The sequence below is a fragment of the Miscanthus floridulus genome, chromosome 18 (assembly GCF_019320115.1).
Source record: "Miscanthus floridulus cultivar M001 chromosome 18, ASM1932011v1, whole genome shotgun sequence".
In the NCBI taxonomy this organism is placed as follows: domain Eukaryota; kingdom Viridiplantae; phylum Streptophyta; class Magnoliopsida; order Poales; family Poaceae; genus Miscanthus; species Miscanthus floridulus.
This window is the reverse complement of record NC_089597.1, coordinates 87118722-87142711: the sequence shown is the minus strand read 5'-3', so window position 1 is coordinate 87142711 and position 23990 is coordinate 87118722. Positions and strand designations below refer to the sequence as shown.

Sequence of the window (23990 nt, the reverse complement as noted above, 5' to 3'; positions counted from 1 at the left end):
CCCCAAAACATGTGGATTTGCGGTGTCCGGATGCGGTTTCAGTTTAAAGAAGTAGTAGAAAAGAGTGATGGATGGGGATGCCAAGGAAGGTTTTGCAAAGATGGACAAAGATTGACAGATGTAGAACATAATTTGGGTTAAGATGATTCAAGGTTATGCCATAATAGTGCAAAAACTCATGCAAAAAAGGACATACTGGCAACCCTAACCCATGCTAGATGAATGGCACAAAGAGAATGATCTCACCTAGCTCAAGGTTTGGAATGTGGTGTTCTCTAGGCGCCTTCCATTCACCGAGCTTTTGGTCCGACAAATAGCCCTGCTCACGGAGCTTTAGTAGATGCTTCGACTTCATGCTTAGCACCGGCCAAATCTAGGCGGCGGCGGCCATCTCCAGCACCTCTAGCACCCTCTTCTTGGTAGTCTTCTTAGCAGTGGCACATGAGTTCCTGCTCTTACCCATCACACAGAGCTCTTACAGATCTAGGGTTTCAAGGAGTGAGATTGGTAGCGCTCACAAAGGAACGAGGCTTAAGCAAAAAGCAAATGGAATAGAGGAAGATGAGGCAAAGGATTGGTTCCCTTTTTATACAGAAACCCCATCATATTGTGGCCCGATAATCATGCCAATGGGTGCGGTGTTTTGGTTTCCCTACCATTTTAATGTGGCTACACGGTTTGACATGACGGTTGCACGCCTTTTCATGGGTTCCAGCGCGTCACACTATGTTCAGACTTATCCCTTGGATTCATACCTCCTGGGTACCTACCATGTTATGACCATTGACTGCATGGCCACATCATGGGGTACTCGTACGATCTTTCTAGTACTCGGACACTTGCTTGACAATATAGATTCAACAACAAAGTACTTGGATGAAGATTTTTTATTCAACAACAGCTCAACGGGTATAGGATTGGACAATTTACAAGATTCAAGACCGCTCAAAATAGTGAGAGACTATTTATTCAGAAAGATACAAGCTTTGGATACAACATTTTTTTGCAAGAGATTACAAAAACAACACCTACTCAGCTATGACAGAGTACTCATACTCTAAGTGCTTCTTAGTAGGTACTTTCGTACCTGATGCACCGGATCCAAGAGGAGAAGAGTAGTGCATCTGGGTAGAAAATAGAAGTGCAGCGTGTCTATCCTAGAACCTTGGGTAGACTATCAGACTACAAACATTTGTGGACTGACTACCCTTGGGAGCATAGCTACTACAAGAGGAAGACCGCTGGCTAGTATGTAGGATGAGCTACTCGCACATCTTGCCACCTAACCAATGCCATTTATACACATTCGGGTTAGAGTTTGACCCTTCATGGATAGACGTCTATAGGCATGCTCGAAGAACTGATAAGTGACTGCTGGAGATGCCACTCCACCAGCCATCACAAGACTTCTTCTAGTTGCAGCTCTAGGCTACTCTACTGTGCACAACTGCGAGTTTAGTCTACTTCTAAACCCTATCACAGGACTTCTTCTAGTCACTATAGCTCTTGGCTATGCCAGCTGAGTACGCCCAAGGTTTGGTCTACTTCGCTCACCACCATATTTGCAAGTTTGAAACTCAGAGCTACTTTGCTTCTTCTACAACTGAGGTTCAAGTGCTCGCTAGGAGGGTTTTTATTGGCATCTTGGTGGTGTCTATGGACCAGGTTCACGCGGATTACACGGACAAGCTACTGACTCCTACACAGGTTCACATGATGCACTACAAGGGTATAGTGCATCCCACTACACCTTTTTAGTGTACAGACAGCCTTATCTCAGCACATGTGAGGTAACAACACACTTGGCAGCACCTTTGATGGCATATTCCCATGAATATTCTGAGCATCTTTGGACAAACTGTGCTAAGCTTCGCATGTGACTTTGACAAGTCTTACCTGCTTTGGTACAAGCAGATAGGACAACAATAATTGCTGAGATTCTCATCCTCGAGTATATTCTTTTTAGATCCTTATCTCGAGTACAAGTACTTAGACATAGGCTTGGGGGCTACAGGGTACATACCCTCAATGGATATTTTTTCTTTTAGACCCTCTAACTCTTTGATTTGCAAACAGCAAGAGGCTCAAGGTCTACACTCAGTGAGTGCACTTTTTTGAAAAGTGCACGTCTCCTGAAGGCTTGCAGAGCACCTCATGGCTTCACTCATAAAAGCACTCAGACTACGCTTGTTTCTGCTTGGCAAGCCTTGGAGGAACAAGAAGGCTTCAGAGTTCAACAATGACACGCTCAGGGGCTTGATGGACCAAGGTCCTAGGGGTTCCCATAGGGGTGCTACCCGGATGGGCCCTGGGCTTGCCCATGACCTATTGAAGGACATGAGACATGGTGGCATGGACTTCAAACTATTCTAGGTTGATCTAGTTGGCTTAGGACTCTTCTATTGTAACCGGCTAGGACTAGATAAGTGCCCTTACCCTCTCTCCCCTATATAAAGAGAGGTACAGTGCACCCCCTTGTACACACAATCATATCAATCAATCCAACATAAAAAGCTACACACCGACTTGACATAAAAGGCTATTACTCGACAAGAGGGCCTGAACTAGTATAAACTGCTCCTCTTTGCGTTTACTATCGAGTTCTACGTATGCCGAAGACCTTCGAACATCATCCTGGGTACCCCATGATGAGTTGTCGGTCATCAAACACCGACAATGATATAAGGCTATTGACTAGAAAGTTGATATCTAGCATGTTCATGATGCGTGATAAGTAAAACGAGCATATCGACAATTATCAGTTACTCAATTCTCTAGATCTAAATAGCCGATGACCATAAGAACATGCAAAGGTATAAAAAGTAGGCGTGAAAGCATTCATATTAATTGAGAAAAGTACTAGCTTTTAACCAAGATAAAAACAAGTAAAAGCATGTAAATAGCTAATATATTCTCAATACGCAGGCTATCGACTAAAATAGTCGATTCCAGTGAAAGTAAACTCATAACATGCAAGCACTCAACCATTAAACATGGATAAGTCCATACACTTATCAGATCCAATCTACTATCTCTAACAATGGGGTTCGAGCCGGACCGATGCATCCATGATAAAGATAACATGTTAAACCTTCAAAGAATACGAATCTATACATGCTTAACGGAATCATGAAAATATGCTATGATCGTGAAAGCACAAGCGATTGGCTAAATAGCCGATGTGGATATAGCATGCAGCCAGAGGCTATGTTTGACCATAAGCAAGACTTACTACCTGGTGATTTCCAATCTATAGTGCTAACAGTGGGGGTCGATCGGATCGATGGCAGCCATAATAGCAGTTCTAGACTAGATTTCATCAACTAGCAAGCTTACTTAGGGTTAAACACGCCTTGACCACATGCTATCTTCGATTAAGATTGGATAAAAACAGCTAATCTAACTAAAACCATCATCAAAGCGAGATATAAACAGGGTAAAGCAACAAGACGATAGTTCAAAGAGATATAAAGCCGATTCATTTCAATCTTAATCGGGTAAGTGGTGATATTGTTACAAATAGTAAGAATCCTAATTATAACCAGATCAATAACTACCAAATCTATTAAAAACAACAAGGAAACCCTATCAATCTTAATAGATTTAACCGATAACTAATTTGTCAAAATTTGTATGAGATCGAGCCGGACCGATGCAACCATACAAATTTTGATAAGAATCAAAGGATAACTTGTATCAGTAATTATAAGAGATATGAGCCGGACCGATGCAACAATACAATTAACTGATGATAACTAACTTATACAAAGCTTGCAAGAGGTTAGACCTAACCGATGCAGCCTTACAAACAAGGTATAAGTCGTGATGAATACTCACAAACAAACCGGAGGTCGGACCTAACCAATGCAACCCTGCTTGTCGAAGAACTAGCCGAAATCTACTCTACTCCTACTCCTAAGGGGTGGCGTAAGCCAAAAAAGTAAAGGTACTTATTTGTTTGATCGATGAGAGATGTCTATTAAAATAGCCGGGGTTCAATATTTATACCCGAGGCTTGACTACGAGTCCAGGTCAAACAAGACCGATTACAAATCTTGGGAAAGAGAACAAGACTTCCTAAATTAAGATAACTTGGACTCCAATCTTTTCTTTCTGCGGAGTCCGACGTGTCTTCTCGTCTTATGTCATGCCATCTTTATCGTTGAGGCCTACTTCCCAAGATGTCATCATCTCATCCGCTCATTCTATTGGCAACTCAGTCGATTTTGCTGATTATTTCGGCTTTCTTTGGTAAATCTCGAAACTCAGGGTTTCCACATTCAAACCAAATTTTGGTGTCAACACATGCCCCCCAATTTTGGGATAAAAATAATTTTATTCCAAAATTACCACTTACGACCGTCGCACGCGTTGCACTCTTCAACCGCTCATCCTGATTTTCATCTAGGCCAAAAGTTGTTGTAAATTCCCAAATTACCCTCGTTTCTTTCATTTGTCTGTTCTGCTCCTGTTTCTTCCTTTTGCTCCACTTGCCAGTGGCTGTAACTTCCCTGAGCTCTAAACCCTAGTAGATTTAGAATTTTGATCCATTAGAGCACCCACCATTCTCCACACAATCTCAGGAATGGGAGCTCAGATAGGCGACCACAACACCGACGCTCATCCACAGATTCATATCTAATCTCTTAAGTTCATCAATGGCGACCGCTGATCATGTTCGAGAGGTATGAACCAAGACCTTCCCTGTCAACTATTCCTCAATTTTTGCTTTAGTTTCCAGTTTAGATCCACCCCTTCTGGTCTTAGAGGTCAAAAAACTGAAATTTTGATTTAATTTATTCTCCGCTTTGCTCCTAGAAAGTCTTTGCACTAGTTGCTTCTGGCTTTGGACTTATGACTATGGTAGATTGGTCACCCTATTTAAGTCCTTCTATGAAGTGGTCAGAGTCAAAGTGGCTTGCAAGGACTGCAGGGGAATGCCAATAGAAAGGCTTTTTGAGATGAACAAGAAGCTTTATATGATCTCTTTATAGTGGAAGATGAAGGTGTTGAGAACCAAGGTACTGGTAATGGCAATGGTGATGATGGTGGAGGGGATGATGGACAAGACAATGATGATGAAGTTGATGATTTGGATGGAGAAGAGGATAACAACAAGGATATGATGATGGACTCAAAGGAAGGGACATCATCCAAAGAAAAGACCCTTGTATCAAAGTTTGGTCAGAATATAGGTTATCAGATAGTAAGTAGTAACTTGCAATTGGAAGCTTTCATGGATCAAGAGAGGCAGCTGGTACTGCAAATGGAAGGCAGTGTGTCCAAGCTGCTGGTGTCATAGGAGAATCTTCACATTCCAATATTGATACTTGCTATGATTTTATACCTAGAGCACAGAATAAGCTTGAGAGCTTTTATGGGATGAAGGTGGCTGATATTGGTGATGGAATGGACTCTTAGTCTATGACTACTGCATTTGCAGAAGTGACAACATGAAGTGACTGTGCTAACATAGAAGAAGTTTTTATGAATAGCTATAACTCCTTAGAGAAGTTGATGACGCCTGAAACTATGGTTTGTGTTCAGTCTGAATACAAAGTGGTGGGAAACAACCAGCAAAGTCTATATGATGAATCTCCACACTTTAAATGGGAAGCTTTTAGAAGGCTCGCTAAAACAGGAAGTTTAACTGAGGAATGTTCTAACCTGCTCAGGAGGATGGAGCTACAGGAATCTGATGAAGAGGAAGAAGAGATGGAACAGGAGGAACAACAGTCTTTAGAGGAAATTGGACTAGGTTTCAATGAATCTGGTAAACCAAGAGACCAACTGTTAGAGCAACAAGCTGATAAACAACAAAATCAATAACCCAAGAAGACAACATCCTACACCCCTCCCCCAAATCCCCACCCTACCTCACCTCTTCGAAGAAGCTCATTAAAATAATATTGTTCGAGAAGGGTGGTGACAAGCTCATCCACTTCTTCCCCAAGCTCTACATCACCATAGGGTATAAGGAGGAGTTCTCCAAGTTTTCTTCATCTTCTACCTTCCTAATGTAGTTCTACACAACCACCCTAGCTCGTGCTCCTCTTCGTCCTAGTAAGCTTCTCCCTACCATTTTTTGACCTAGGTCAAGCCCTTTGAGTATAGGGGGTCGAATACCACCATTGATGACCTTGCCTGACACCTTTGATGCATGGTGAATGTAGGTTGGTAGATGTGCTCTAGATGCTATTAGAGACCTCTTGAATCACTCCATAACAATGTGAGTTAAGTTGTACACCTCAGCAGGTTATGTAATAGATTCAAATTGCAATGCTCCCGGTTATATGCAAGATCTTGGGTGTTGATGGAAGATCTTATGGAATATTGAGCTCATATTTATGATTTTTTGTACTCTTTGCAAATGTTTGATGTTTGACCTAAAGAATATAGATGCTATGTATTTTCCTTATCATAACTTGATGAAATAGTTTTATACAAACCACTTACCCATCTTTTCACTTGATGCTATCATATCCATTAAATGTATTATTGTCGGGAAAGTCATACGAGTACACACTACGCTTGTGATGCTACCATTAAGTTGTAACGTAGGTGAACAAACAGCCATGTACAACTACTTGTTTTCCACGGAGGATAGCGAGGGCGAGGAGTGATGGCCAACCTTTTTGTGTTGCCATGAACTTGATGGGATCATTTGTTTAGGATGCATGAGAGGTGATACGAACATTTTGCTGCGTGACTCAAAACTTATGGTGGTGTAAACTCGAACCAGATATGTAATAGTTGTAAAATGTGTGGTGTGATCAATGTATGGCATTCGACCTTGTGTTATTTATGCTTGATACATGTGGTTTAGCTCATTTGAGTGGTTCCTCATAGAGCCTATAGATTGTTAAAATTTTGGATATGCTTCTTTCAGCTTGCAGATTGTAACTTGTAACAAATTGCAAGCTGCAATAAAAAATCTATAAGATAAACAAACAGAACGGGATATTTGGAGTGAGCGGTTAAGGCTTTTTAGACTGTAGGAATAAGAAACCACATGAATACAAAGGACAAACTCAATAGAATCGAACAAAACAGAGGATTGCACACACCAAGAAAACTACATTCGTCGAAAAATAGTTGTTTGAGGAGAAAGAGCGACAGACAGGAATTTTATTCCATGAGCATTAATATTTTACTAAGATCCATTCAATATTCGTATAGAACAAGTCATTAAAATAAAAATTTCATACTAAGATTTTTTTAGGATAATTGTTCCGGAATCCATTTTTTTAAAGAATAAGGTTTCTTAGTTTTTACTTTGTCCTGACTAGCAAATATGCTCGTGCATGGCAACAGATAGTTTTTACTTTGTCCTGACTAGCAAATATGCTCGTGCATAGCAACAGAGAGGAAAAAACTATCAAATCAAAAATGGGAATGTTGTATATCGATTTATGTTTTACCATTTTCGTAAAAATTTAAAAGCTATGAATTTTTAGCGATGTATGGGCAATATTATGAAAATGTAATATTAATTAGATATCGAATTAAAATACAATCTTAATATTTTTTCTATCATCTTAAGTCGTTTTAGCTTATCTGGAAACATGGCTTTTGCTATGCACTTAGATATGTATTACGTTTAGGTACATAGTAAAACTATATATCTAGAAAGGCTAGGATGACTTATCATTTAGAACGGAAGGAGTATATCATAACATTATTTTTCATACTATTCATGTGTTGGTAGAATTAAATATCAAGTTATGTGACTTCCTTATCTAATTAAATCAGCAAAGAGTTTGTTACCGTTGTGTCAAGGATTAAGGGTTGTAAGACTCTTAATATTGTATTTATTATTTGTTTTTTATGTTTATAAGAAAAAAGCAAGTGATACTTGGGAAATGTTATTTATACGAAAAGACGAATGCTTCATGGAAAAAGGGAAAAAAAAAACAGGAAAAAAAAGTTAGCGGAACCAGCACAAAAGGACGGACCAGGGAAAAAAAGGTCATGAACGGGAAATTCAAAATCGCACCATATGCGTTCAAAATCGCACCATTAGCGTGGATGGACTCAAATGAGAAAAAACTGTTGGAATCAAAGCGGAGAAAAAAGAGAAACATAAACGAACTCAGGGGGGGGGGGGGGGGGGGGTGAAGAAAACGGACTCAGCGGGGAAAGCTGTGATTCAATTTATTGCCTGTTTAATTTGGTTTGGACTTGGGAGTCGATTTATTAGAGTATGGACATGGATAGCGCCGCTGATATCGTTTTCAGTCACAGAATTAGTCAAGAGAAGGCTCCACTGAAAGAATAAGGTTCAAATTTTTGCTCTTTAATAATATATATGTGATAGAGGAGGCTTTAGGGCTGTAGTTCACTAGCTCTGCATAAAAGAAGGTACAAACCTGGTTTAGCATAAGTAAAAAGCAACATTACAACATTGGGCATTACATGGAAGAGAAAGTGTGCCTTTACGGTTGTAACCTCTCATGTGATTCACTACTGTATCTGCTCTGAGATTAGTTACACGTGTCTTAGAGAAGATAATTAACAGTGAATCACACGAGGGCACATTGGCCAAGGGCAAAATTTACTTCCCCGCACACACACAGCTAACTAACATCATCCTCAGACAGCTAGATGGTGCATGGCTAATCGTCCTGGTATGTACTTTACCTGTCCCTCGATGACTCCCCTAACAACGCCAAAACAAAACGAGTCCTAGTCAAATCAAATCTTACCTTTAAGCACAAGACAGGAAAAAAAAATGACCGCTCTCTTCGTTTCAAATTATAAATCGTTTAAATCAAAAACGGCCTATAATTTAGAACGACAGTACAAAATTGAAATGGACAGATCGCTGCCACCAGTACTAGTACTACCTAGTCTTTCCCTTGCCCTGATCCGGTCAAAACTGATGTGCTAGCCGAGCTAGAAAAAGCTCCGGCGCGGCGGGCCCCCAGCCTACGGCGGCGATGGAGGTCTTGCCACCGCATCCTCGACAGCCTTCGCCACAGCTTCCTTGAGAGATGTCTCGTCGAGCTCGTCGTTACCACCCTGCATCGTTCATTTGCAAGTAGTAATCGTTAGCTGCTAGGCTTCACCAACAAGTACTTTGACCAGCATGGTACTCATATCTAGCTACTACACATACTTTTCAAAGATCTCCTTCGTCACACTAGTCATTAGTTATGAATCTTTATTTGTCAGGATGACGGCGTCGTCAGAAGCAACTGATGTGCACCTATATGTAGACGGTACGGTATCTTAATTTGAAAGATCGCATCATCCATACATCAGGGAACATCCGTGGTTTTATAAACTTGTTAAAGCTTCGTTTGATTACATTCATATTCACCTTAATACACATGTATTGGAGTAGATTGTGGTAGAAACTAGTTGAATTAGGATTGAGATAAATACTAGTGCAGTCAAACAAACTGCTTTAAGAGGGGATGCCTTTGTTTTTTCATCATCTGCGTATTCAGAAATGCCTAAGAATTAAGAAAATGATCCTTCCTAATTCGTGTTTGAAAAGTATGTTACTTCAGAAGAACGCTACTGATAGATTTCAGTGTTGAGACTTGAGAGGAGAATACATAACAAAAGTTACTTTACCAAGTTTATTTAGCATGCATGCGCGCATTCAACTACGTTTGAGTGAGTCATGTGACGAAGTCATGTGTTGTAGAACCAATTCAAAGGGAGAGCATGGTTAGTTAGCTGACAATTTGACCTATCTAGATGCAGTCAACGGTTTTTATTACTACAGGCAAAACTGGTCAAGATTCTTTAAAGGTCCTTTGTCTTTTCTTCCACTAAACTATCCTTTACAGATTTGAGCTAGTTTTTTTCCTTGGACATTTCAAAGACTTTTTTTAGAGTTCAATTCAAGGGCCACATTTCAAAGATTCTTCATCTCCTCTCCAGGGCGACGTCGTCAATATGGTAGACCCATGCAGGTCAAACATCAAAATAGAATATTGACCGTACTATTGTACACGTAGTATGGCTAGTTCTTCCACGTAGGATTGATGTCTTGTGTTGCGTGATTGTTGTGTATATGTAATGTTAATTAAATCAAGATGTCGTCAGAACCACACAAATCTTAAATTAATGTTTTTTGGTAACATCCATGTTTGGTTCTCTTCGCTAACCAAAGTAATCAACCTTGGATGCAAGCTCACTCTGGCCAAGCTAAGATGATGTAAGGACTCGATGTTTGGTTGATTATATTGCTCTGGCCTGGTTGTATTGGAGTGTTGATTGGTTGCATGAACATTTGACCCGATTTAGAGACAACATATACATCAAAAGCACCAAGCTACATTGTGTTGCCCAGGACTGCGAGAAATGGATTTCAATCTCGTTTGTACGGAGGCTGACGGAGCAATTTTGCATTAGTTGAACCTAGCCGATATACAAACATCCAAACAACTTTTCCCTAAATCCCACAGGCCATGCCAACCCAACCAAACATGCCCAAGCAGAATCATGAAATGGTAAGTTCTACTAACTGTAATTATAAAAATCGTATTCTATTCTATTCTCAGTTCCAAAAAGAATATAATTGTAGGTTTGAGAGTAGACTAACTTTGGCTGGCCTAGCTATATTTAGAATCTAAATTGCGATAACCACGTTAAATAGAACAACTAGTTCATGAAGCTTATTACCGGCGTTTCAGTTTTGTAGTAAGTCTAATGTTTTAAAATTTGACTAGGAAGTTTTAGAAAAATACATCATCATCTATCATTTCATTAAAGTCATAAGGAAATATATCTTATATAGGCATCAATTAAGACAAAATTAACAAAGTTTAACTTGACAAAATCTAAAAGAGAAATATATTTGAAAACAGATATGGAGTAATTTTGAGTCGGTACCGTGGCTCGCAATGTGATGCCGACTTGTGCATGGTTGCTGCTCCGCTGCTGAGCATCGACGGTCACCACGGTGAAGCGCCCCATCTCCTTGATCCGGGCGAGAATGGCGACCACAACCTCCGACAGATCGCATTCAGCCCGCACCGTCACCCTAACGCACACCTCCTGAGGTTGACAGGACGTTGAACTCGAGGTCGATGCGGCGGTGGTCACATCAACGACCACTCTCTGCGGTGGGTCGTCGTCGCTTGGCGTTTGCTGGGTCTCGCCGGGCAGCAGGCCAAGATGCGTCTCCAACCTCCGGTTCCTGTCCTTGAGCTCCGACACTTCGGCGATCAGCTTGTTCATGTACTCCGTCGTGTTTGCAAGAACCGTGGCCTTGTCCTTCTTCAGATCGATCACGATGGCACGTGTAAATATTAGTACTATCAAATTTGCGATGTCGTGAGCTCTTGCAAGCCAAGCAATGCAACGGTATTCGACCGTACCTTTGTTCCAAGAGGGAGCAGTGCTCTGAGAGTCTGGAAGCTCTCGTTCAGGCGCTCGCGCCGGCGCCGCTCCGAGAACATGTGGTGAAGCTGGCTGCTGCTGTGCTGCTGCTGCGTCGGCGGGGGCGGCTGCGCGGCGGCGGAGGCATCCTCATGTTGGCGCGCTTCTGCGAGCTCCCGGTGGCGCATTGCCATTTGCACGCTCGCCATGAGCGCGATGGCCGTCTTGATCATCCTCTGCCCCCGCGCGCCCGGCCGTGGCCGCGCCCGCGGCGAGAGCGCCGCGTTGTACGCCCTGAAGGAGGACGCCGGAGGCACGGCGATGGACGCCGGCGGTGGCGGCGCGGAGGAGGAGATGACGGCGAGAATTGCCTGCGTCATTGCAGCCTGCTCGTTATTGGGGTCCAGGAACGGCGCTTGGCCGTGTGGGCCATATACCGGCGCGGGCAAGCCGGGCAGCAGCGGCACAACCGGGTGCAGCTGCAGTTCTTGAGAAGATGGCTCGGCGGCGCCGGTGGCGGCGGAGGCAGAGGCAGCAGCCGAAGTGGCCATTGAGCGGATGAACGAGGAGTACTCGGGGCTCCCGATGGAGAGGGACGGCATGGAGGACGACGAAGACGAAGGCACCGTTGGCGCTGCCTGCATGAGCTCCTCCAGGAGCGAGTGCTGCACGTGGCTCGCCACCGCCGGTGCCGAGGTGCTCGACAGCCCGACCTCGATCTCGCCGTTGTCGCAGCCCATGAACACCGCCATCTGCACCACCACCTCGAGCAGATCAGCTACACGGTCGTCGTCTCCATTTATGGAATGCAATGCAGCGCACCAATAATCGAGAAAACGTACCTTCGTGCCGGCTTCCTGTTACAACAACAACATCGACAGTGCAGAAATGTCAGCAATCAGGTAGCGTGAAGTAGACTTGAAAGAGAAACTAATCTATCTAACGTTTGCAGGGGCGCATATACTGACGTGGTAGAACTGCAGCTGCACGGGCAGCGACGCCGACGACGTGAGGTCCGTCTCCGACAGCTCCATGTACGGGCGGCCGTCCTTGTACGCCCAGCCGGGCACGCAGCTGCGAGCTCGGTGACCACCACCGTCAGAAACAAATGGAGATAAACAATCCATGGGCTGAACCTGAAATGGAGTTGCAATGCAAGCTAACCCGCTCACGATGGCGCAGAACGCTCTCCGGTACTCGTCGAACACCGCCCTTACGCGACCGCTGCCGTCGTTGGTGATCCACGCGTCCACGCAAAACAAATGGCTGCCCATTCAAATGCACACCATCGCACGAAGGAACGTCAGGGGAAAGCAACGGGCGAGAGCACATGGAACCGGCAGGAATGGAGACCTACCTGGAAGGGAGCGGTCCAGTGATCATCGGCGCCCAAAGGCAGATGTAGAGGCAGCCGGGGATGCGGGCCGCTGCGCGCTCCAGGACGCGCGCCCGGGTCCCCGCCGCGAGCGAGAAGATGGCGTCCATGAGCAGAACGGCGCGGGTGTCCCTCTCATCTTTGGAGGCTACCCAGTCATGGTGGAGGCGGTCTCCTATTTGTACCTGAGCTCACCGAGCGGGAGAACTGAGGAGGAAGGGGGCAGCCGGGCAGGGGAGGGAGTGGTCCGTACTCCGTACGTGACAATCGTTTGACAAGTACAAAAAGGGACGCCAAAAAGAAAATAAAATAGGAAAATGCTTCAAATAGAAAAAAGAAATAAATGTGAAGATTGGAGTCACTGGAACTCTGATTTTATCCAGCATAGGAACAAAATGCTCCAGACAGAAAAAGAAAATCAATGTCAAAATTCCAGGGCCGTTTGGTTCTCAGCCATAAATTGCCGCAACTAAGTTTATATAAGTGTGGTGTGGCAAAAAAAATTTAAACCACACTTTACCATGCCTAAAGAAATCTTGCCATAATTTTATACTCTATGACACGTGGAGGCCAAAATATTCATGTCTAAGTTTAATTGCCAACCAAAAATAATTACCAACTTGGTCAAAGTTGCCTAAGGTGAAGTGTGGCTAGCAACCAAACACCGCCGGACTCTGATATTATCCGGTATAGAATGTTAGATATTTAGGCAATAATGCAAATTCAAGCACAATTTAATCTAGACAATAACAAAATGTTTGCGGCAACCATAACGAAAATGACACCTAGGTAGGGTGTCTTTATATGATTTTTTGTAATTGAGTGGCAACATGATCATGATCATGTGTACAATTGGTGTGCGCAAGTATACAAGTTAAAGTCCTACGCATATAAGGATGGGTTTGGACAAGGCAACATGAAGTTTAAGTGATCAATACATCAAGCAAGGTTGAAGACATTTACAAAGTCCGATGCATCGCTCAGATGAGATAACACGAAGAAAACAAGGCTCAAATTACATTGGATAGTGTCGTCGGAAAGCTCCGATGGTATAATGAAGTGAAGCATCAAAGAATAGAGCAGTGTACAAATTAAATTAAATGAATCGATCTGATTGTCTTATACTCACCAGAGTTGCTAAGGACCGGAGCTTAGCTTACTATGCAGTCTAAGTGCAGAGAGGAAGATCTCACATATACTTCCCTTCGTCACCGGAGACCACACCAACGGATTTTAGGGCTAGAGGAGTTGGAGACGCAGTGGAGAGAAGACAGAGGGCACCGAAACCTTCCGGTGCAAGGCACCATAGAATAAAGGTGCTATACATATGCTATGAAGAAGGTTTTTAACCTCACCAAAAACTTCTGGTGATCACCGAAGATCCACCATTGGATCTTAGGCTCTCCAATGATCGACAATGGCTAGTCGACGTGGTAGTCATCGAAACTCTCTAGTGGTATCACCTATGGTTTCTGATGATCACTTCACGTGCATAGTCCAAATGCCAATGGTTATATCTAGGATTGCAGGCTGTATATACCACCCCAACTAGCCATTTGAGTGTTGTTGGAGGTAAGGAAAGGTTCTACTGAGTTGAGGCTCATCTCTTTATGATCTGGCCACCAGAAGTGCTTAAGGAAGATTAGATGATTAGCATTAGTGTTTTGTGAAGTGCTTAGGCTAGTTAGAGATCGCTTGTTAGCGCTTGCTTTAGTTTTAGGCCTAGTGTTTAGTGAGGTTTACATACATCTTGCTACTCGGCGCTTGCGCGCACTATTGTTGCAAGCAAAGAGCTGGGGTAATCTTGCGAGATCACACCAACCATGTTTGTAGTATGGTCAACGATGGTGTACCAGAGGGAACAAAGGTCCATGTCACTACAAAGAGTATTTTGATACATAATGTTATCAGTTGGTCACAGACACCCTAAAAATCGTCATAGGTAACTATCTACGAGGGTCATGGAAATGGTCATAAAATCATAATCTATCAAAGCAAAAAAAACCCATCACAGACTCGCTAGAACGGTGACGTCTACAATCGCCATGGACTAGCTATTCGTCTGGTTTAGAGGTAGAGTACAGTGATGAAACGGAACATCATGGACATGTGCCACGTTAGCACTGCCATGTGCCATGTCATGGACATGATTTGGTTAGAAACTTAATAGTGGAGAGGGTGGGAAGCAGTCCAAGCAGTAGCAACATTATGGGGGTGTTTATGACTGCTCCACTCCATGTTTTTCAGCTCCACTCCACGTTTTTTTGCCAAACAGGTCCAGCTCCGCGCACTTAGTTCGAGGAAAAAGGTGGAGTTGTGAGAGCACCTAAAGGGGTGCTCCACAAACTCTAAGTTTTTATGGAGCTGCTCCATAATGGAGTTTGTAAAGCAGAGTTTGTGGAACAATCCTAAACACTCCCTATAACCTAAGCTGGGAGCAATGTCAGAGGCACTGATGGTGTCATTCCCACTAGTTGACATACCCTGTTTGCTTGAACTACTTCAGTTGTACTTTTCAGTGAACGAACAATATTTTCCTCTCATAATAAATTAGCATAAGCATCAGCATAAGCTAAATTCCAGCCAAACAAATGGTGAGCTTGCTGATGTCATAGACCACAGTTGATGCAGGATGGGGTACATAGTGCAGTCCAATGAACAAGTACACCTTGTTGGAGCTTTTGGTCACTGGGAAGTAGTCATACAGGTGTGATGGACCTTTGGTCGCTGAGAAGCGGTGTACAAGTGCGGGTAGTCACGTGATGAAGATGCGCTCTCCAAAAACTTGGCCACTCGCACACCTAAGAAGGTGTTGTAGATAGGCAATGATTCTGGAGGCCTGCTCCTCGAACACCTATGCACACATGTGTTTGAATGGGGAAACATGAAGTACAATGGCAACTGAGAAAGGTGGATGGTGCACTCAGGTACGCGAGAGAGAGAGAGCGGGAGACCACCTCCTCTTATGTACCGGCAAAGGGAGGGATGAACCTAGATGTCGCAGCATTACTACGAAGAATAATCACGAAGTAGTAATCATTGTGCGTTACTTAGAATAACATATGAAACTGCCACATTACTCTCCTGTAGGAATTATTCTAGCCTGGCCAGTGCGTGTCATGTCATGTCACATCATTCCACACCATGTCATTCTACAACATTGCTCGATGCACACGCATGTGCCACGCATTCCCCTATCTCAGCTTCAACATAGTTGCACACACAAGCCACCTATTTAAGTCAAGTCAATATTTAGTCAAAATCTCATACGAGATTAAGACTTAAATGCACCTTGCAAGCACATATCCACTTTTGGCACAAATCTCATTAGCATCAGCTATCCAATCATTATGGCCCACTGGTATCGTAGGGTACCTAGCATAGTGAATTCGATAGCTCAAAGTGCCTTTTAGATGGAGCATTACTCTCTCAAGAGCATACCAGTGATCATCTCCTGGGTTTGAAACAAATTGGCTTAGTTTGCTCTTAGTAAATGAGATGTCAAGCCTCATAGCACTAGCTAGCATAAGTGAGCTTATGATTTGTGAGTATTTCAATTGATCCTTTACTACTCTATGGGGTTTTCCTTAATAGCACACTAGGATCATAAGGCGTTAGAGTAGGCTTGCAGTCTATGGGGGTATTAACCCCTATACCCTTACGGTCAGGCTCAGGCTGGCCTAGATCAGGGGGTCCGGCCCACTAGAAGACGACACGCAGCCCGGCCAACCTGTTTGGAATCCCATGCAAGGAATCAAGGCAGATTTGGAGATCAAGCAAGATCCTGGTCGGTTAGAATAGGAATCCTTATCTGGCCACCTATGGCAATTATAACTGGCTAGGATTAGTTTCTAGATCTATAACCCTACCCCCCGGACTATATAAGGCGGGCAGGGGACCCCTCTAAAAAACATCTCTCATTGACATACAGTAATACCATCAGACGCAGGACGTAGGTATTACGCCTTTACGATGACCGAACCTAGATAAAATCTTGTGTCTGTCTTGTGTCAACATCTTGTTTATAGCTTGCGTATCTGTCTGCCGATAATCTACTACCTTGAGCATACCCCTAGGTAGACTGCCGACCATATTTCGTCGACAGTGGCATGCTAGGTAGGGGGTATGCGTACTACTCTCTAGGCGAACAAGATGGTCATCATCCTCGGTTCCATGGCTACGCCGAACGGCCTCACATTCACCATCGGCCAGATCACCTGGACCACTAGCTCCAACGACTTCATCGCCATGACCCCGGAGGAGGTGCGGGTTCAATCTGCGCCGACTACTGCTTCACCTGCATCGGCTACGGCTCCGACCACGGTGGATCTAGCTCCGACCATGGTGGATCTGGCTCCGACCACGGTGGATCTGGTTCCAACCACGCCGGCATTGTCTTCAGCCATGCCGACAACCCGTTGTCCGCTTTCTCGCTACAAAAGGAGGCAGATCGACAACACCGACCTACTCGACTCCATCGATCGGGTCGGCACCAAACTTGCCGAAACCCTGGCTCTGGTAAGTTTGATTCAAAGTCAACCTAATGAGCATGTAACTACGACCCACAACAGATCTACCTGACTAACTCAGGCCAGTCGTCCTGCACGACTCGGTACGGATCTCGTGGTCACATCTACTCCTGAAGGGCGCTCTGTTCGTCGCCAACCAGCCCCCGCAACAGGTCTCTGGCTCTCCGAGTGTGAAGCCTTGATGGAGAATTACTAGGCTTAGTCCTATGGTCTGCGAAACACTGCCTCCAACTATGCATACAGTATACAACGCTGCTCGGATCTATGTTTTATACATCGACCTCGCCCAAAGCCACGCAACTTCGTCAACATGGTTCGGATTGAGGAGTATCAAGAAGGATCGGTCCACATAGTTCAAGAGGGTGGCTCAAGCTCCTCGTCCGGCATCGCGTCTAATGCCTCCGCCCACACCGAGCTCTAGCATCATGACGATGAAGGCGTTGAATACGATCTGGATATCCCAGACCACTCCCCAGGGTTCCCATGATTCCCGTCCTTCCCACTAAGGCGAGGAGACTTGATCAATGTTGTTAGTAATGATGAACCACCGGCAGTCGGTGAGACGGAACAAGAAAGGCTAGCACACGAAGCATGCAATATTGACCGGTTTAATCGCCGACAAATCAAAGCCGAGGCAGAAGAGGAGGCCCGACGCATAAGGGTCTAGCCACGCGATCTTAACAATGCCTTTGATAGGGTGGGGGACAAGCAGGTCTTCAGGACTCCAAGCGCCAACGTAGATGTTGCTATGGCGACGATGCAACAACTACCCAACACCCTAGAAACACAGGCAGTTTGTGATGATATACAAACTTACCTGACGGCTGCTATGGCTCAAACCGCAAAGATTGTAAATCAAGCCTGGGCTCCATCCGTCTTAGTCAAATCAAGCCACAGTCGCCAGTACTCAAGTCACTCATAGCCACCCAACCAACATGGTTTGCGCAACAACGACCCATTAGACAACCATCAAGGCAGAAACGGTGGCCATGATGGTGGTCGGGACGACAACCACCGTCGGGATGATAACCGTCGTGACTTCTGGGATGACAACCGCCGGGACAACCGCGATAATCGCTGCGATAACCACAGTCGCAGGATTAATCAGGGTGGCAATCGAGATCGCCGTGACGGCAATAACAATCTCCGCAATTACCTCGGAGAACACGATCTACGCGATCCCATCAACCAAAGAGCCAATGATCGTGCATCCCACGAAAGCTATCGCCGTATGGAATATGATATTGCCCACGGCCCTCTAGGTTTGAAGCAGTTTACTCCGCATCTTCACCAAGTCATATGGCCCAAGAACTTCAAGCTCAAAAAACTTTAGAAGTACAACGGCAAGGAGAACCCCGAATTATGGGTCATGCTCTATGAAACCGCATGCAGATCAGCCATGGCTGATGAGCACGTCATGTCTAACTACTTCCCAGTCACTGTCGGCCATGCAGGTTACCAATGGCTGGTCAGCTTGCCGGCGAACTACTTTGATTCGTGGCAAGAGCTCAAGCAAGCTTTCATCAACAACTTCATTGCTAGTTGCGAGCAACCTGGCAACAAATATGATCTGTAGTGGATTCAAGACCGGAAAGATGAGCCACTACGCAAGTATGTCCGACGTTTCTCAGAGATGCGCATCAAGGTCCCGTCAATCTCCGACAACGAGGCAATCGAGGCTTTCATCATAGGTCTTCGCTTCCATGATGCCCTACGGGACAAGCTCCTCCGCAAGAGACCTAAATCAGTCATAGCGCTCCTGGCCACTGCCAAGAAATATGCGGATGCCAACGATGCTAAAAAGATAATCATCGAAGAAGCAGCAAGGGTTCCGCGCTCCAACCACCCCCACACCGCGACGACTACCGCAGCAACCGTGGTCAAAACGACAATTTTGATCACCGCAACCAGCGCAACGACCCCCGCGACCACCGCAACCAGCATAATCGCCGTGATGATTACAGGGGCAAGCGTGCTTGGGAAGACAACGGTGAGGTCAACACCGTTAAGAAAGGTGGCGGACGTTGCAACTATGAAGAAGACTATGCCAAAGCATTGAAAGGACCCTACCAGCTCCACCCCAAGTCAAACCATACCATGGAGAATTGCCACATTCTCAAGTCTATCTACACGCGTCAATAGGCTCAGGATACGTCCGACAAGCCTAACGACGCAGGGGAACAGCGCAACGAGGACAACGATGATGAAGATGCAGATCCCCATCACAAGTACGTCAAGCCAACCGATCGCGTCCACACCATCATTGGAGGCAAAGTGTCCATCGAGACCAAACAAGAATGCAAGCTGCTCACCCATGCCTGCTTAAACATGGCCAACACCAACAACCTCATCGCCGATCCATGGCTCCCTCCTTGGTCTCACCGTGAGATCTCCTTCAGCAGAAAGGATCAATGGGCCACAATACCTGAGCCAGGACATTTTCCTCTGGTCCTTGATCCTTGTATCAACAGGGTCCAGTTCGACAGAGTGCTAATTGATGGTGGCAACTCCATTGATATACTATTCAAGAATAGTTTGCTAGCTCTGAAGATAACCTAGGTTGATCAAAAGCCATACGAGGCACAGTTCTAGGGTGTTCTCCCTGGATAGAGCTCTACTCCTCTTGGGCAGATCACGCTACCTATGCAATTTGGTACCCCAGGCCACTTCCGCACCGACTACGTCAACTTTGTGGTCATCAACTTCGAAGGCACCTACCATGCTATCCTTGGTCGACCAACGCTCACCAAGTTCATGGCCATACCTCACTACAGGTATTTGGTGCTCAAGATGCCTACTGAGAAGGGGGTTATAACTCTCAAGGGCAACGTGTACATAGCTTACACCTGCGAGGATGATAGCTTCAAAATAGCAGAGGCCCATGACCTCTCTATTCGCATGGCCGAGACCACGCTCGATGCCAAGAAGACCCCAGCCAACCAACTGGAGATCCCAGAGCTCGAGGCCCCATGCAAGAGCATCAAGTCCAAAGAGCACAAAATGATCCAATTGGTCGATGGTGATCCCAGCAAAACGGCCCTTATCGGGGCCAACCTAGATCCTAAATAGGAAGACACGCTCGTCAGGTTCTTGAGGAGCAACGTGAGCGTGTTCGCATGGAAATCTGCTGACATGCCCGGTGTACCTCAGAACTTGATCGAGCACTCCTTGAATGTCGACGGTAAGGCCAAACCTATCAAGCAGAAGCTACGACGGTTCGCTCGCGACAAAAAGGAGGCGATTAGGGTAGAAGTTACATGGCTTTTGGTAGCCGGATTTATTAAAGAAGTTTATCATCCGGAGTGGTTAGCCAACCCGGTTCTTGTATGCAAAAATAATAATGAATGGAGAATGTGCGTTGATTACACTGATCTCAACAAACACTGCCCTAAAGACCCCTTCGACTTACCTCACATAGATGAGGTCATACATTCAACTGCCGGTTGCGAGCTGCTTTCCTTTCTCGATTGCTACTCTGGTTATCACCAGATCACTCTCAAAAAGGATGACCAGATCAAGACATTGTTCATCACGCCTTTCGGCGCTTACTGCTACATAACCATGTCGTTTGGGCTCAAGAATGCTGGGGCTACCTACCAACGTGCCATACAGGCCTGCCTCAAAGACGAGATAAAAGATGACCTTGTCGAGGCTTATGTTGATGACGTAGTTGTCAAAACCAAGGAAGCATGTACCTCTTGTTGACAACCTCGAACGCACCTTTGCAGCCCTTAATATATTCCAATGGAAATTAAACCCAAAGAAGTGCATCTTTGGTGTTCCTTCTGGTATACTACTTGGCAACTGTCGTTAGTCACGACGGCATACACCCTAACCCAGAGAAAGTCAAAGCTGTCTTGGACATGAAGCCGCCCAAAAAGGTGAAAGATGTTCAGAAGCTTACCGGATGCATGGCCGCTCTCAGTCGTTTCATATCAAGATTAGGCAAAAAAGGATTACCATTTTTTAAACTACTCAAAGCATCCAAGAAGTTTGAGTGGTCGGAGGAAGCAGACGCTGCCTTCACATAGCTGAAACAATACCTTACGTCACCTTCGGTCCTCACTGCTCCCAAAGAAGACGAAACCCTTCTGCTTTATATTGCGGCAACTAATCGAGTGGTCTCCACTGCCTTGGTGGTCGAGCACGATGAGCCTGGCCATGTCTACAAGGTACAACGACCAATCTATTTCATTAGTGAGGTACTCAATGAATCCAAGACTAGGCATCCTCAGATTCAGAAATTGATCTACACCATACTAATAACATCCCAAAAGTTGAAACATTACTTCAACGGATACCGTGTGGTGGTCATGACTAAGTACCCTCTGGGAGACATCATTCGCAACAAGGATGTGAACGGGCGCATCATCAAATGGGCAATGGAGCTATGCCCTTTCTCCTTGGAATTTGCAAGCCGTACTACAATCAATTCTTAGGCACTTGTCGATTTCATCGTCGAGTGGACAGACTTAAGCACACCTGCCTCTCAGGGGCCCGATGAGTATTGGAAGATGTACTTCGATGGCTCTCTCAACATCGACGGTGTAGGAGCAGGAGTCCTTTTCATGTCACCATCCAAGGAGCAGCTCTGATACGTCCTCAGGATTTATTTCTCAGCGTCTAATAACACCACCGAGTACAAAGCATGCCTTGCATGGTCTGCGCATTGCGGTCGAGCTCGGTGTCAAATGTCTCTATGTCTACTGGGGACTCGGCTCTGGTCATCAATCAACTCAACAAGGACTGGGATACGACTAGCGAAAAGATGGATGCATACTGCAAATCGATCAGAAAGCTGGAAGGCAAGTTCTACGGCATCGAGTACACACATGTGGTCCTGGGACAAAAATCAAGCAGCAGATGCGCTGTCAAAGTTAGGATCATCCCAAGCTAAAGTCCCACATGGCGTATTTGTTCAAGACCTGCTCATGCCTTCCATCGAAGAGGAAGATCCCACGGTCGACAAGCCTCCAGACCAGCTTTTGGTGGCTACGGTTCCGGCGTCAAACACCATCGAACCACCTCCGACCACTAAGAAGCCTGACTGGAGAGTACCTTTCATCAAGTACCTGACAGATGGTAGTGGTTACACTGATCGGACAGAAAACTGAACGCCTGATGCGTCGCAGTAAGCAGTATCTGCTCGTCGATGGCAAATTGTGGCGCAAGAACACAAAGGAGGAAATCTTGATGAAGTGTATAACCCAGGAGGATGGCGAACATCTCCTAGACCAAATCCACTCTGGCTCCTATGGCAACCACGCAGGCCTCGAGAACGCTGGTTGGAAAGGCTTTCCGAGCAGGGTTCTATTGGCCGTCAGCTGTAGCCGATGTAGAGAAGCTAGTCCGCCATTGTGAGGGTTGTCAGTTCTTCGCCAAGAGAATCCACATTACCAGCACATGAGATTTAGACAATACCAGCCTCTTGGCCATTCGCATGCTAGGGACTGGATATGATCGGGCCCTTCAAGTCGGCTCCTAGGAAATTTACATGTGTCTTTGTGCTGATCGACAAATTTTCTAAGTGGATAGAGTACATGCCTCTGGTATAGGCATCTTCAGAAAAAGCCATCACGTTCATTGACCAGGTCATCCACCGCTTTGGCATACCCAACAGCATCATCACTGATCTAGGTACTCAGTTCACCGGGAACGCTTTTTGGGACTTCTGCGATGAAAGGAGCATAGTAGTAAAATACGTCTCGGTGGCGCACCCTAGAGCTAATGGACAGGTCGAGCGGGCAAATGGTATGATCTTGGACGCACTTAAGAAGAGGATGTATAGAGAAAATGACAAAGCTCCCAGAAGATGGCTCAAAGAGTTACCAGCCTGTGGTCTGGGGCCTCAGAACCTAGCCCAGTCGCAATACCGGCGTATCACCATACTTTATGGTTTACGGTGCTGAGGCAGTGCTCCCAGCAGATATAGCCTTCAGATCAGCATGGGTAGAGAACTTCGATGAAGACAAGGCCAATGAAGCGAGGGAGCTAGAAGTGAATAGTGCAGAAGAGAAGCGGCTCGATTCTTGCGTACAGTACAGCCAAATACCTTGCTGTTTTGCGTAGGTACTACAACAAGAACGTTAAGGAGCGGTCCTTCGTGGTCGGGGACCTGGTCCTAAAGTGGAAGACGAATCAGGCTGGTGTCCACAAACTCGCAACTCCATGGGAAGGGCCCTTCATGATCAAGGAGGTTACACGACCAACGTCTTACAGGTTAGCTCACCTGGACGGTATAGACGTACCCAATTCATGGCACATCGACAAGCTTAGGCAGTTTCTATGCTTAACTATTAAGCTATGTACTCCTCTTGTACTTTCGATTTAATTCAATAAAGCTATTATGATTTCTTCGACCACTCTAATGTGTCACTTCGAAGTCTACTGTTATTCTAACTCAACCAGTCAAAATCGACCACCATTCCTTCCTAGGTTTTTCGGAGCAGGCCCTGTCTCCGGTTCTTCCCAACGCGTGCATGGGATCTGCTCTCTACGCTACTGGGTGATCGGCAGGTCCCCTCTGGTTCGACTTGTTCGCATCTACGTGTGCATAGGTTACGCACCTCACACTCCGACCACAGGAAAAACTAGGGCCATACAAATCTGTCAGGATGATGTGTTGACTAAACTGGTACAACTAAACAGAACGCTAACATGTTCTCACTTAGTTACACCAACATGAGATCCAAGCTTAAATACGTTTTCTACAAAACAAACAAGCTTATACAGATATATAGTTACGTTAT

General features: G+C 45.3%; 1 protein-coding gene across 2 annotated transcripts; it reads right to left on the bottom strand.

Annotated features, from left to right (window-relative positions):
* Positions 1-8412: 8412 nt before the first annotated feature.
* Positions 8413-12855, bottom strand: LOC136523034 (putative transcription factor bHLH041). Of its 2 annotated transcripts, XM_066516816.1 has the most exons (7): positions 12695-12855; positions 12502-12603; positions 12306-12411; positions 12180-12194; positions 11337-12089; positions 10849-11235; positions 8413-9021 (listed from the first exon to the last, which is right to left on the bottom strand). In XM_066516816.1, exons 1-7 carry the CDS (start codon positions 12820-12822, stop codon positions 8929-8931), a joined length of 1584 nt encoding a protein of 527 aa, XP_066372913.1. In that variant the 5' UTR covers positions 12823-12855; the 3' UTR covers positions 8413-8928. The 2 variants fall into 2 exon arrangements, with proteins under 2 accessions (XP_066372913.1, XP_066372912.1); XM_066516815.1 differs by having other exon boundaries at positions 11337-12194; positions 12695-12829.
* Positions 12856-23990: the final 11135 nt, after the last annotated feature.